A 14,535-nucleotide genomic window follows, 5' to 3' on the forward strand; every position below is an offset into this window, starting at 1 on the left:
TAAGAATTAAAACCATAAATTCTAATTTTTTTAATCCTGTATAATATGTTATATGAAATGAAAAATTGTGGGTCTTGCCCTTATTCTTGAATGCTGTGATTTCACTCACAGAAAACTCCTAAACAAAATAGTATGACTTTGGTTCATAGTTTATAAACTTTGCACAAATTTTGTTATGATAACCTGTTACCCACAGAGGAAGTTAAACATACACAAAAACAATATGATATTTACTAATTTTACATGATTGATTGTAAAACTCCATTGGATCTGAATTTGTTTAGTCAACTGGAATTTACTATGGACCAAAATCAGAAAAGTGAGCAATTAACATAAAATGTAAGTAATATCAGAAAAAGAAGACACAATCAATTAAAACCTGGTGATTGACAAACAAAATGCAATGAAAATTTATTATTTTTTCTTAACATTCTTCAAGTGATCTAGTAACCTAAAACATGGGATTTTAAACCTAGTATGATTGTTGTCAAATTCAGTAATTAAAAAAGACTTCCCTCCGTAGAAAAGACACTCTTCTGTCAATTTTAAAGGATATTTACAGTTTACTACTTTTAAAACAAATTATTTACTCAAATAAATTATTGCCTTCAAGTGCTGGGTCCTCCAAGCATTTATTTCTAGATTATATAAGCATGATAATTACTAGCAAGTAAATCTTGTTTTAAAAGCTTTGATAAGGATGTGGAAGGATGGGGGGAAAGATGAGGGGGTGACATTGATCAAGATGCATTGTACTCATAATCTGACTTCTGGTATTGAAAGCCTTTTTATCTAACTACTTAAAAAGTAAATATTTTTACTAAGCATTAGCAAGTAATGAACAATTATTAAAACAAAGGATTCCAATTTGTGGCTACAGCTTAAAGTCCAATGAGTGATTTGTAGTGATTCAATATTTTATGTAAATATAAAATCAAATAACCTACTTTCTTAAGGCTATAATATGAATGGAATTATAAACAACTACAACCAGAAGTTTTGTTCAAAAACTGAATATTTACTTTAGAAGAGATATTCTTAAACAAAAAATGTATTTTCTAAATTATTTTAAGCTTGCAGACTCATTTACTTTTATTGCTTAAGAAAAATTATTATAATGCACTTGGAAAATGTTTGCTAGTGGAAATGCCTCCATTTTTCTTTTCCTAACTTTACTTCACATTGTGATATATAATTAATTTTATAAAGGCAAAATTTTTATATATTATAAAATTAGTAACATGTTTTAATTCAAAAGGCAATAATTTACAGAAATAATATTTCCAAAGAATTTTGTGGGGTTTTTCTACACAGTACTGAAATATTTTTTTTCAGTTAAAAAAATTTTGCTTTAAGGTGTTTAGAAGCATTTCAAGTATTCTACCAATATAGATTTTTGGAAAACATTGAATTCTTTACAAAAGACAGTTATGTTTAACTTTTACTCCATTGTAAAAATAAAAATTCTTAAGGACTTTTTCCCCCTTCCAAAATCTCATTGTCACCTGAAATAATTGTATTCAGTTGATCTCAGCAGGTAAAGCATACATTCTTACAAGGTTTCAAATTTCAAAATTTCAATAATACATTCAGACCAAGCCCTCTTCTTTGTGTGTGTGCGCGTGTGTCCATCAGCTTGCAGTTCTGTTATTTACACTAAATTTTAGTCTTCTTTAGCTCCCCAGAAATACCTTAGTGAATCCTCAGCAGTTACTAACCACTTAATAATTGTGACCCCGCCAAGCCCCTTCAAGTAGATCGTTAACCACAAGAGTGCCTGACAGTTTCCAAACCGTATCCTCGGTCCAAAAAGGAAAAGATAGGGCTTTGTGAGGCCGAAAGGAAGCGAAGGAAAACAAAACAAATGTAGCTCAAGCTGAAAGTGAAAAGTGCTTGGACAGATTAGTATTTTCTTTTCTGCGAGGCACCCTGCCAAGCTCTTTGCCCCCCCCCCCTCCTTAACACAGAAGAGTTCTTTCTTTCTTTTTTTCTTTTTTGTCCGATTTTTCTTTTCTGTTTCTTGGAAAGTGTTGCTATCTGTCCCTCCCACTGGTCCTTCATAATTATTGTTGTTTTCTTTATTTCTTTCTCATCTGCACACATCACAGGCTGCTGATACACCCTCCGCCTCATCCTGTCAAAACCCCAACTCTGGGCGCCCCTGGGTGTTGAACCTCTGCCGGTTTGGGTCCACACATCCCACTCTCTCCCTTTCACGCCACTCACTGGAGTCGTGGGATCCCCCACCCCAGCTGCGGTGAAAACCGGAAATTTTCTCTTACACCGCCTCCCCCCCACCCCCGCCGCCCTGCTCAGCCCCCCATTCGCCGCGGATCGCCTGGGAGCTGGGAAGCTCGGAGCACGGCCGGGGCTCGGCCGCCTCTCCCCTCTCTCCGGAAGACTTTAATTTGCACACTTGCTTGCCACCCCGCCGGCCCAGAGTCCCCCCACCCTCGGGGCTCCCGCTGCCGGGTGGGTCTCTGGCAAAGTCGGCTTTCGGGTCCCCTCCCCCGGTGCGCCGCGCGGCCGCCCCTGCAGCCTCCCCACTTCGGGCCCCCGAGCCCCGGCCGGAGCCCCGAGGCCCCCCGACCGCCCCCAGCGCTGCGCGGGCGGCGCCCTCCGCCGTCCCTCCGCCCTCCGCCGCTGTGCCCACCCCCTCGCGGGAGAGAGCGCCGCGGCCGGGTCCCCAGTCTCGTTACCTGCTCCGCGCGCGGTGGACACGTGCGGAGCCGGACTGACACTCGCCGCCGCTCTCCGGAGGCTCGGCGCCACTGGGCCCCGCAGGTAAGAAGCTACGGATTTGACTCGGGTGGGTGGACTTTCAGGGTAGGGGTCTGGGGGGACATCTGGAGGCTTGCCAGGAATGGAGACAAGGGTGGAGGGGGTAAGTACTGGAGTGGGGGGCTGTATGTCCTCAGAATCGGCTTTGATTAACCCCTTAGGAGCCGAGACAAGGTTGGTTACGGGTGGGGGGGCATTTTGGGGGAGCTTAGAGGAATCTTTTCTAATACGGGGAGAGAGGGGTACCCACATCAGGGACATCCTCTCCCCCACTTCGCCCAACACCCAGGTCCTGTGCCAGCTCCCACATGTCCGTGCGCACAAACACCCACACATACAGTTCTCATCTAGCTTCTCCGAACAGAACTTGGACTCCACTTGGACATTCGCGTAATCATTCACATTGAGGTTTAAATTGTACCGTCTCCGGAGACCCCCATGCTTGAAAATGTGTTTCCGTGCCCCCTGTTCATTTCCCTCCCCCTCCGCCCCCTAGAAAGCTCGCTCTGCAGCTTTTGGAGGTGTGGGTGTGGGCTCCATCTTCCCCACAGTGAAATAAAAGTTAACGCAGGCTTCCTGCTGGCAACCCCCGCGGGCGTGTTCTGCCCCGCCGAGAGCTCGCCGCCCGCCGGTCCCCAGGCTCGAAGCCCCGCGAGGACGCACGTTTGCTTTAGTTCCCGAGTTTATTTTTGTATTGTTTCAACTCTCAAGAGTTCAAAATGCACGCCCCGCAGTGATCCGTTCCCGGCCCCGCGGCGCGCCCGTCCGTGTGCACGTGGACACATGTGCGTGTGCGCACACGCGGGAGTCGCGGTCCCCGGGGCGGCCTCTCCTTGCAGCGCTGGTGGCGACCCTCGCGGGGCTCGGCGAGGCTTGGGGAGAGGCACATGAAGGATTTCATTGAGTGTGAAGACAGAGAGCAGAGACAGAAAGCAGAAGGAGGCGGCTGCAGCCTTTGTAGTCGCGGAGGAATGCGGAAATGTTGAAGCACTATGTCAAACTTTTTTGAAATGGGGTCAAGTCACATTCAGCCAGCGTGGGAAAGCAACAACAACAACAAAAAAAAGTGGAGGAGAGGGGGGGAAAAGGCATTGCTGCTCCGATTTCCCCGCGCCGCCGAAGCGGACCATCCCGGGGGCGCGCGGGAGGGGGGGAGGGGGCGGGTGCGGGGCCGGGCGGGGGCCGCGGGTGCAGCTCCCTGCGGGGGTGGGACGTCCCTGACGCTTCCTTCGCTTGGGAGAGGGGCGGGGGGGGGGGTGGGCTGGACTGGAGCGAGAGGGGGAGGGCGGCGTCGAGAGGGGCGGGCTGGACGACCGCCGGCGGTTTCCCCGCTACCTGTGTGGCCCACGACCTGGCTCAGACCCCGGGGCAAGCTCCGGGGGGCTCTTTTCTCGGCTTTTAAGGGAAGTTCTGAAAGGAGCGAGTGTGGGCGGCTCTGCCCACGCTGCGGTCCGCTGCGTCCGCACCCGGCGGGGGTCGCGCCGTGGGTGTTTTGGTCCCCCCCCCCCCCATCTCTTTTCCTTCCTGCCAGAAGATCAGCGGGCCAGCGGTTGCGGGGCAGGTAATTTCGAGGTGTCCCGAGGGACACGCGGCTGTGGGGGTGGGAGCTTGTCTAGGTTCTGGGTAGCCACTGAATGGGTAGGGTACGTGAGGGTACCCCCCGTTACCCCCCCCCACATACACACCGGCGCTTTGTTGTGCAGAAGGGGTGAGGGGGTGCCGACTGCACCACCAGACCTGGCCCTCTAGCCCACGGGGCAGCTGATACTGCCACCTCTGCTCCCTTGGTCGGGACGCCTCTGGCACTGGATAGAGGTTCTCCAGACCTCCCCCCCCCAACAGAGCCCCTCTTTTTATCACCTTTACTCACCCCTCCCCCTTTTAAGGGAGGTAGCGCGTTGACAAGGTTTCAGTCAGTTGAAAACTTAACAAGATGAGTCACGGTTATGCTATCTTGCTCCTGAAGTTATTCTTTAATGACACGGCCAGCCAGCGTGTGTCAGACACTACTTTCCCCTCACCCTGGTGGGATCCCTTGGGGAGGGGGACTTACCCGGGGCGCCCCCCCAGTCGCCCACCCTCTAGCCCCGGTCCTCCCCTACCAGATGGCTTGTCTTGCCTGGGTTTCCACTAGGGAGGTCCTCGGAGTCGGAGGGAGAATTCCGTTTCCCACCAAAGACTCCTTCTCCTCCCCCCCCAAAAGACCATTTGTATGTGCGGAGCCCTTTTTAAATGTCTGCTCATAGAAAAACTGAAAGTAGAAAGAAAGGAAGCAATTTCCGAGCAGATGTCTGACCACCCCTTCTCGCACACTCCCAGCATCGGGTTACAAGGTCCTAGGAGCCCCCACCCACATTCTGCGGGCCCCACACGGGCGAACCTCCCAAGTCCCTTCCCACCAGATTGCGCACGACCTTTGAATGCCCATCCCCACCCCACCCCCGACCCTCCTTCTGCCGGCCGGTCCGGGCCCCTGGGAACTAGGCTCTCCCCCCCTTGCCCCCCGCGGGGCAACAATGATATAGGTATAAATATGAAGCCGTGACATTGACGTGCCCGGCGCCTCCCCTCCCCCGCGCTCCCGGCACACTCTGGGCCGCTCGGCACGCCCCCTCCCGTCCCGCTGCGTCCCGCGCGGCGCTCATCCCCGAGGGGCCCCTGCAGCCTCCGCGCGAAGACGGGCTCCAGCCCGGCGAGGGAACGAAAAGTAACTTGGCCTTTTCTCGGAGAAACCAGGGAGGAATCGGCGTCGGGGGAAGAGGAGGGTAGCGATGGGGGCTCGGGGAAGGGGGAGCTGGAGGAGGGAAGTCCGGAGGAACCCCCGTGGATAGCTAGCTCCGGGGATGTCTGATGGCACTTTCTTCTCGTCTTCCCCGTCTCGTCTTTTAGGTGCTAAGATTGCGGACCGAGGCGCGTCCGGGCAGATTATGTGATCGCCTCCGTGTCGGGGTGGAGGACTTCGCTTCGGGGAGGGAAGAGGAGGGATCGGCGGTTCGCTCCTCTCCGGCGGCAGCGGCGCGGCGCGGCGCGGCGCAGCGACTCGGCAAGGCGGAGTTTCGCGGCCGCCGCACCAGAGTCGAGCCAGGCGAGCCGGCGGGGAGGTCGCTCCATCCAGTCCCGGCGGCCACGAAAGCCCCGGCACCGGAGCGCCGGAGCGGGCAGGGCGAAGGCCGGGGGGACCGAGGGAACGAAGGAGCGAGCCGGCGATTGCACCCCCCCGCCGACCCCAGCGACGCAGCGCCGGGCGGCATGGAGAAGGAAGGGCTGAGCCGGGCGGACCAGCAGTACGAGTGCGTGGCGGAGATCGGGGAGGGCGCCTATGGCAAGGTGTTCAAGGCCCGCGACCTGAAGAACGGAGGTCGGTTCGTGGCACTGAAGCGCGTGCGGGTGCAGACGGGCGAGGAGGGCATGCCGCTCTCCACCATCCGCGAGGTGGCGGTGCTGAGACACCTGGAGACCTTCGAACACCCCAACGTGGTCAGGTAAGGAGGGAGGTCCGCGCCGTGCCGTCGGGGGAAGCGGGCTGGGGCGTGGGGGCGGGGGGGGGGTCGGGCCGGTCCTCGGGTCCAGAAAGGTGCCAGGCAGGGGTCGGCCTGGAAGGCCCTGCGCGATCTATTAACCAGACAAGATGAGAGTGAGTTTTATCCACAGAGCCCTGAGCCAGAACGTGACCTTGCCAGCAGAGCAAACAACAACAAAAAACAAACCACAGAGGAAAAAAAAAAAACCTGCTTCTTTACCGCTGAGCTACTCCCAAGTACTTTCTCTCTACTGTCCTTTAGGAGTCCTGGAGAGCTGGGTTCTTTTGGGGACAAAATCCAGCCAGCCTAAAACAGGTTCCACCAGCTCCATGTACATATATAGATATTTAGATACACATATGTATGTATATACATGTACATATGTATATACGTATATATTTCTGCCTTTGGAGGACTTCGTGAGACTGAGAATGAGTGAGGAGGTAACAGGTTGTGTGATAATTAGAAGGGAATTTTAAGGGTCGAGCCTAATATAAAGCAAGTTTAAGAAAATGTATAACATGTCAGTCCCACTCAGTTTCTTTTTATCAAAGTTGCCAAATAACGATTTCTGATGGTCTAAGGAGTTGGTGATGCTTGATGTCAAATGCCGTTTAAAAAATGTCAAAGTCAAGCATGGCGATGTATGCCTGTAATCCCAGCTCTTGGGAGGTTTAGGCAGGAGAGTTTAAAGCCAGCCTTGGCCACACACATTGGAAGACCCTATCTCAGAAGAAAAAAATAAAATTGGACTGGGTAAGTGGTACTGGGCCAGCTAGCTTCCTAAGCATACGGCTCTTTTGAGTTCAAACTACCAGTACCATCAGGTGGGGGGAAATGTCTTGCAAAAGTGTCACCTGTTGGTGATACTTCATGACCCTATGCTGACATAGTCTTTAGACTTCTATTAAGGGTTAGATGTGAATCTAGGATGTGGCCTCTTTAGATTCTACATGTCCTGCCCTGGCTTTCCCAGTTATGCAAGTGGGTAGGCAATGCAGTATTCCTAATTTTCTCCTGTGTAGTAACCAGTATTAAAAGAAAGTGTTTGTGATTTAGGATAATGATGTTTTCTTAGTGATCCTGGAATTTCCCCATTGTGTGTGGTTGTGTCATCCTTTTCTTTCTTAAACCAATGCATAGCTACATAGCTTGAAGTCAAAAAGGAATGCAGAGAAACTTGTACACACTAAGTTGTGATTTTTAACCTTTTTGGGCTCTTAATGTGTGGGAGAAAGGAGATTTGGAGGATCATCTCCCTTTTTTCTTGTCCATCTAGGGATTCTGTTCGACAAATACGTGCCTACTGTGTGCTCTGTGGATGAAACTATGTAAATAAGCATAGCTAAATATTTTTGTAAAAAGTCAAAACAGTTTAACATTAGTCATCAAAATGGAGAGACCCAGGACTGACCTTTGAAATACCAAGCCCTCTACAGAACCAAGAGAGACCAAGTATCTTCAAAATCTTCCTGGGAGGTTTTAACTTGTCTCCTTATCCTAGGCTGGGTGATTTGTGAGATGCTTTGTTACCAGCACAGTCAGACTGAGGCTAGAAGGCAGCAGAGAATCATAAGTACATAAATAAAGTAATAAAGGGTTGGAAAGATATGACCCCATTAGCCTATACTTAAGGCAGAAAAATGAGATTGGGAGAATAGTGTTCTAGAAGATGGAAGTTTATGTAAAAGCATTAGTTTACCTTTTGTGTCTCTGTGTGTGCTTGTTGAAAAACAAAAACTTTGGGAAGGAGGGTCTTCCCAAAAGGGAAGGGAGGGAAGAAAGCAAACGTTCAACTCACCAGACTTAGTTCTTTTCCCAGAGCAATCACAGAAGCTCTTCCCAAAGAATGACTTTCAGCACTAGAATTTTAAGAGCAAAGTTTTTGTTTTATTTTTGTTACCTGTAGAAGATCCTATTGAGAGTGATTATCAGGTATACAAATTAAAATATAAAATTAAATAATGTTCTTCTAATAGACTGTATAATACTGTCACAAAGCCCAATTAGGAAAGTTGTGCCATTGTGTTGGGGTCCGTTGGCTGATCCTCTTGAGATGGTGATCTTTAGAGATGTTGAAGTTGACATGGATTCTCAACTGTGAATTATACAAGGCTCTACAATGAACTGAAGAAAAAGGCATCATTCTCTGTAATTGTTTTTACCTGAAGTGAGGTAATGATGATACCTATCTTGTAGAGTTTGTAAACTTAAAAGTACTTCAAGTATCTTGAATATTTGTATTTCAGCAGATTAGTGGGACTCTTGCCTTCCAGTTCCCAAGAATGCATCAGTTTATCTGACTTTTTATATAGAATACATGATATTAAAACTCAGACACTTCAGGCTTTAGAAATAATGAAGCTACTTGAGAATAATTAGCCTGAAGCTTGTTTCCCCCCCCCCCCAAAAAAAACCCCAAGCAAACTCCAAAACACATTAGTCACAAGTTGTGAAATTAGTGACACTTGCAGTTATTGATGAGATTACCCTCAAGAGCTGAACACCTCCATTCTTTTTTTTTCCTTCCTGTTTCTTCTCTTCTGCCTCTGCCTTGGGACAACCACTGCCCCCTTAACTTGCTTGGATTATATTAGGAATTTCTGATTTACAGGTTTGCTAAGATTTTTTTTTTTCAAGGTTAGGAAATAAGTGAGAAATGACAACAATTCCTTCAAGTGTCAGATTTGAACCCCAGACCTGTCATTGTTGTTGTCCATAGGATAAGTTTTGTAGTTGTATGCCTGGTTTATTCAAAGTTGTTTGGAAGGGCAGATGCCTTTTTAAGTGCCTTCAAGTTATAAGTAATTGATGATAATTATAGGGTTTCCCCACAGATAGTTAAACCCTAAGCTTGAAAGAACACAATAAACATATTAGTTTTATTTTTTAAGTTTTAAGGTTTTAATTTTGAAAGACTTACTATAAAAGCTTGCTTGAGTTGTTGGCCCAGGCACCGTGTGCATGCACAGAGATGATGATTTGAAATTCTTGCTTACCTGCATGTGATATCTCCCAGGCCCAGGCTTGACCAGCCAAATAGTGTCTGAAATGTAAATTTACTTTTATTTTACAGTTGTTAATCTTGAATTCAGAAGACTTTGCCAAAATCAGACTTCAGTATGAACAAGCGTTGGAGTTTCTGCACTCCATGAATGAGTTCTGTTTTCTATCCTGAACTAAAACACATAGAGAGAAATAAAACATAATAACAAGTTTTGTCAGGAGTGCATTTATTCACCAGCTGTTTATAGGGGCCTATTATGCTGTCAGACAACCTGAAGATAACAAGCTGGGATAGAGGACTGAGCAAGTCAGAATTAGTAGCTACACTTGTATGATATACCTTGTTATAGGATGAGTTGCTTTTCTTTTTCTCTTTAACAGTTCATTTGTCTTTATTTCAGTTGCCTTTATTTCAGTCAAACCAGTTTTATAGAGCAATTTAGTTTGCAATAGTTTAGTTACCAGGAATTTGACGGTTGAGTAGGCAAGATACCTAAATGTTAATCAGAATCACATGCTTTTTGAAGATTAAATTTCACCTTTAGGACATACATAATGACCTGTACAAGAAGTCGTTCACATGGAACTATGTATAAGTATATTGGGTGGGAGAAAATGATCAGAGATGACATTGATGAAGTTGCATTGTACTTATAAACTGACATTTTGAATTGAAACTCCTTTGTACAACTACTTAAAGATAATTTAAAAGTAAAAAAAATAAGAGCATTTGCTCCATGTATTCAACACATATTTAGAAAAGACTTCATCTCTAAAAGCCACAGGGTTGGGAGTGCTGGAGAAATACAAATCACTCACTCCTAGCAACTCCCTCAAGTGGTTTCCCAACGTTTGAAGGAATAATATTATCATAAAATATTAGACATGAAAGTATCATATGCCTAAGTGAAATATAGATAAAGGATTAAATTTATTAGAATATCAGTGAAAGTAATTCAAGTGCAAAAACTGATTCTGTAAATGAATAGTTTAAACTATCAGTGAGTAATATATGCTTTCTAAAGGTCTAAATATGTTAAATTTTTACTAAAATATGCAGTCAATACTTTAAAAATCAAAGAAACAGAGAAGTTAGATGGTTCAGTGATTATTTAGGGACTTGTAATTTTCTCTTTAAACAGCAATATGCAGAATGAAAGGAGAGTGCAGTTATGATTTCTCTAGAAAAACTTACAAGATAGAAAAATTTGGCTCTGTATGGAAGCCAGGTCTTCAGGTAGGTAGTTCATGGAGATCCTTACAAAGAAAGGTTGTCTTGTGGATTAGTAATGCACTATGTATGGCCTGTTTCAGTGAATGCAGGAATAACTTATTTAAAAGTCAATACGTTAATAATTAGTTCCTTTGTTCTGAAGAGTTCCTTGAAAAGTCTCCAATTTATCAAGGTTTATTAGCAAACAAATATTTTTTCAATGTTATTCTATTTTTACCTTGTTCCTACAGAAGAACTTGGTAATTCTGAATGTATATCTTTGTGGTTGTATCCTTTTTTATGTAACATCATCATGACAGTTTTACAAATTCTCTATAGAGTCAGGGGGAAAAAACAGACTCTAAGAGGGGAACATTTAAATTTAAAATTTGGGGGGTACTTTCCTATGTAAAAAAGTGCTATATGTAGACAAAGTGGAAGGTTTGCTAAGAATAAGTGATAATGCCAGGTACTGGTGGCTCATACGTGTTTTCCTAGCTACTCAGGGAGCTGAGATCTGAGGATCAAGTTCAAAGCCAGCCGGAGCAGGAAAGGTCATGAAACTCTTATCTCCAATAAACCACTAAGAAAACTGGAAGTGGTACTTTCTGTGGCTCAAGTGGTAGAGCGCTAGCTTTGAACTGAAGAGCTGAGGGACAGCGCCCAGGCCCAGAGTTCAAGCCCCATGACTGACAAAAAAAAAAAAAAGAATAAATGATATCAATTCAAGAAACTTCTGAATTGTGCTGTATACCCTACTGAAGCCTTGTGTTTTAAAAAGATGTTTATACTATGAAATTGTGCTTTTAAAGAACTTGGGTTATAACTATAACCATTTAAGCTAAGTAGTAATATAGTAATACAATTAAGCAGTTCATCAGTATTTATTTTGGATAACAATAGAAAAAATGTAGTATTTGGTACTTGTCTGATGAATGAAATATTACATAAACTGGATTTAGTACTTAATGAAATGAATACAATAATAATTAAGTTAAAACAGCATAACACGTAAGTCAGTACATTTTGCCCAGGTTTTTGAGGAACTGTTGCTGTTTCTTGTAAATTTCAGATGAGCTTCTCTGTCTTCATAGGAAGTGATCAATTATGAACTTCCTAATGTTGCAGAAAACATGGTAAAGATGAAATCTGGGCCCAGGTAACAGAAGGAACAAGTGTGCTTGTGTGATCTTGGATATTGTCCACTATCTAGGAGGCAGCATTGGAAATGGACACCTGAAGTTGATAATTAGCCTTCTTTTAAAGGCCAGCATTTGTGTGGTGATTCATAATGGGGCACACTGGCCAGCAGCCAGCAAGGATTTTTATAAGATACATTGGGTAGTTGCTTTGCATTATCACCAGTTTGCTGCTGTCACTGACTTTTTGTTTTACCAGCTGCACATAGCTACTTTCACCTGACAAGTAAGGAAGGACACCATGAGGCATGTGGCAAGAATCCTTGCAAGTGTAAACTTGCTACCTGGAGGTCCATCTGAGATAATAAAAACATTTGAGATAAGATACTAAGCATTGCCAACATATCCTTTGCCTGTAATAGTTTGCCTAAAGTTTTTAGCAACAACTGACTTTGTAGCCATCTTAGAATCACAGTATGAGAATTTTATAATTAGATGGGTCCTAGATTTAATCTGAGTAGCTGTGGTTCATTTATGAGCCATGAGATTTTTTGAAAAACGTGTTTTTACTCATTGGTTTTATTTTCAAGCTATATGCATCATAGACATGAAATGACTGGAGATAGTTAAAGTTCAGGAAGGTTTATGAACCTCATTAGCAGGACAGGATGACTAATGGTAATTGTATACCAAAAGCCTCCCTTAAGATGTAAACATATTTTCAGTTTAAATGACAATGTTTGCTGACCTGTGAACAAGGACTGTGTCTTTTATATACATGAATAATAATATGAAGTTTACAGCCATTGATAGGCCAATGTAAGTTTCCTGAGTGAAGTAGACTAGATTAGCATTAGTAATTGATTAGTAATTGTTGGGAGAGTTTTAAGTGACAAAGGTCATATTAAAATGTTTAGCTGGACTCCAGTAAATTCACACCTGTAAATTCTAGCTGTACACAGGCTAAGATCTGAAGATTTCGGTCTGAAGCCAGTCTAGGCAGCAAAGTCCACAAGACTTACCTTCAGTTGACCACCAAAATGCAAGAAGTTGAACTATGACTCAAGTTTTAGAGCAATAGATTTGAGGGAAGAAGCTCAGGGACAGAGCCCAGACTGAATTCACACCCCAGGACCAGCACACACACACACACACACACACACAAATGTTCAAATACACATTCCTATTTAAAATTTTTCTTCAGTTTAGTCTTCAGTACATGTTGATTTTACTGGTATTTTCCTATTTTCTTTGCATGTGCTTGTTGCATGTATGCTACAGGCAAGTAGACTCATCCATTTTCCCTAGATGTCCTTCTTGACATCCACCTCTGTGACTTTAATTCGGACTGATCTCATAATATACACTTGATGCCCCTCCCTGTACCACTCATTACAAATGTTGAAATGCTGCCCATCATTCAGGGTCAACATTTTGTGCCACCTTCTTGGTAAGATCCTCAATACCTTTTTGAGGTACATTTCTGCTTTCTTGGAACCCCTACAACTTTGGACCTGTTATATGGGTACTTAATATATTTCTGTTTTTTATATTAATTCTGTTATATAAAATATATTAACCTCCTCCCACCTACAACTTTTCATTTCCCATTATAAAGCTCCTAAGTCCTAATGTCTTGGGATCATGTCTGTTGTTTACACCCTATATCCAGAACAATAAAATGAAGAAATAACAAATGGATAAAATAGTAGAAAAGAAGTCTAGTTATTAAGGAGGGGACCATATGGGTTATTTCCATTACATGAGAGAATGCTAATATTAGGGAATGTCAAATAAAGAGGGAGAACAGATTTGTATATTGGATTACGCTTACTAGATTTCCTGGGAAATGACTTTAAAAATGCTGAAAAAGTTTCCTTTTTGTTTTACTGCTGTTTCTATAGTTTATATTAAACTGAGTTTTAAAGTTCAAGCAAGTCATTCCCATAGTAAACTGTACAGTCAGACTTGATTTATATACTGTGAAGAAGATATTAATGTTAGGAAATGAGCACATATTCAGCAAAAGTGGAAAGTGATTTGAACATTTTAAAATGGAAGAATGTAAAGTCTCATGAATTCAGTTGCCTGAATTCTTTGACATTTGTTTTTTTCCCCATTAATATTAATTTCTTTGGCTTTCTATAGTGGAAAAACTGTTAGAGCAGAATTAAGTAAAACCTTCCTAGTAATTTCCAAAAGGTGATCATTCTGGATTCTATCCAGGCCTTGTCTTCTTCTCCTCTACATGATTTGTGCACAGAGAATTTGGATTTCACCTTGACATACTGATAGATTGAGTTAGAAAGTACTTCACCAATGATAGATTGATTTAAGAAGTACTTCACCAATGAGACTAAGTCCAGTTCCTCAAGACACACATGATATATCTACACACTAGTTCATAGACATGCAAACTTCTTCCCAAAAGAAGAAAGTGTTGTCTTATCTTGTTCCTCCATGTATCTCAAACATTTGGCATGGTTCTCAGAATTTGTAGCCCAGAATGAGTAGCTGTGAGTGAATATATTCCATTTAGGAATTCAAGTTTAATTTTTGTGGGGGTCAGGAATGGATAATGATGACTTTACATATGTAGAGTTTCTAGTATTAAGTATTTTTTAGCATTGGGCATATTTAATTCTTTTGCTAACTGTGACTTAGTGAGGTCAAAAAGCGTTTGACATTGAAATGTTCATCCCATTTTCTTCACCTAAAAGGAGGCCTGGAATTTGTTTTAAAATGAAATATAAATGCAGCAAGACTGGATTATGAGTTACTCATTTGTTGAAGTTATGGAGTTTCATTGTACTACTCTGTCTCCATATGTTCCAAAATTTTTGTAATAGTAAGTTTAAGAAATGTACAGGCTGAT

General features: G+C 43.8%; 1 protein-coding gene across 5 annotated transcripts in view; it reads left to right on the forward strand.

The window, feature by feature from the left end:
- Nucleotides 1-2,721: 2,721 nt before the first annotated feature.
- The window catches only part of Cdk6 (cyclin dependent kinase 6), a 182,347-nt gene continuing 170,533 nt past the window's right edge, over nt 2,722-14,535 (forward strand). Inside the window, exons 1-2 of one of the 5 annotated variants that reach the window (XM_042684593.1) lie at nt 2,722-2,784; nt 5,671-6,263. In XM_042684593.1, coding sequence (XP_042540527.1) covers nt 6,031-6,263 — 233 coding nt within the window. In that variant the 5' untranslated portion in view covers nt 2,722-2,784; nt 5,671-6,030. Of the gene's footprint in view, nt 2,785-4,301; nt 4,354-5,412; nt 5,547-5,670; nt 6,264-14,535 lie in introns of those variants that run through there. The other 4 variants (XM_042684594.1, XM_042684595.1, XM_042684592.1 and 1 more) reach the window with 4 other exon arrangements.

Source organism: Dipodomys spectabilis, unplaced genomic scaffold, assembly GCF_019054845.1.
Source record: "Dipodomys spectabilis isolate Male_0828 unplaced genomic scaffold, ASM1905484v1 ptg000089l, whole genome shotgun sequence".
NCBI lineage: Eukaryota > Metazoa > Chordata > Mammalia > Rodentia > Heteromyidae > Dipodomys > Dipodomys spectabilis.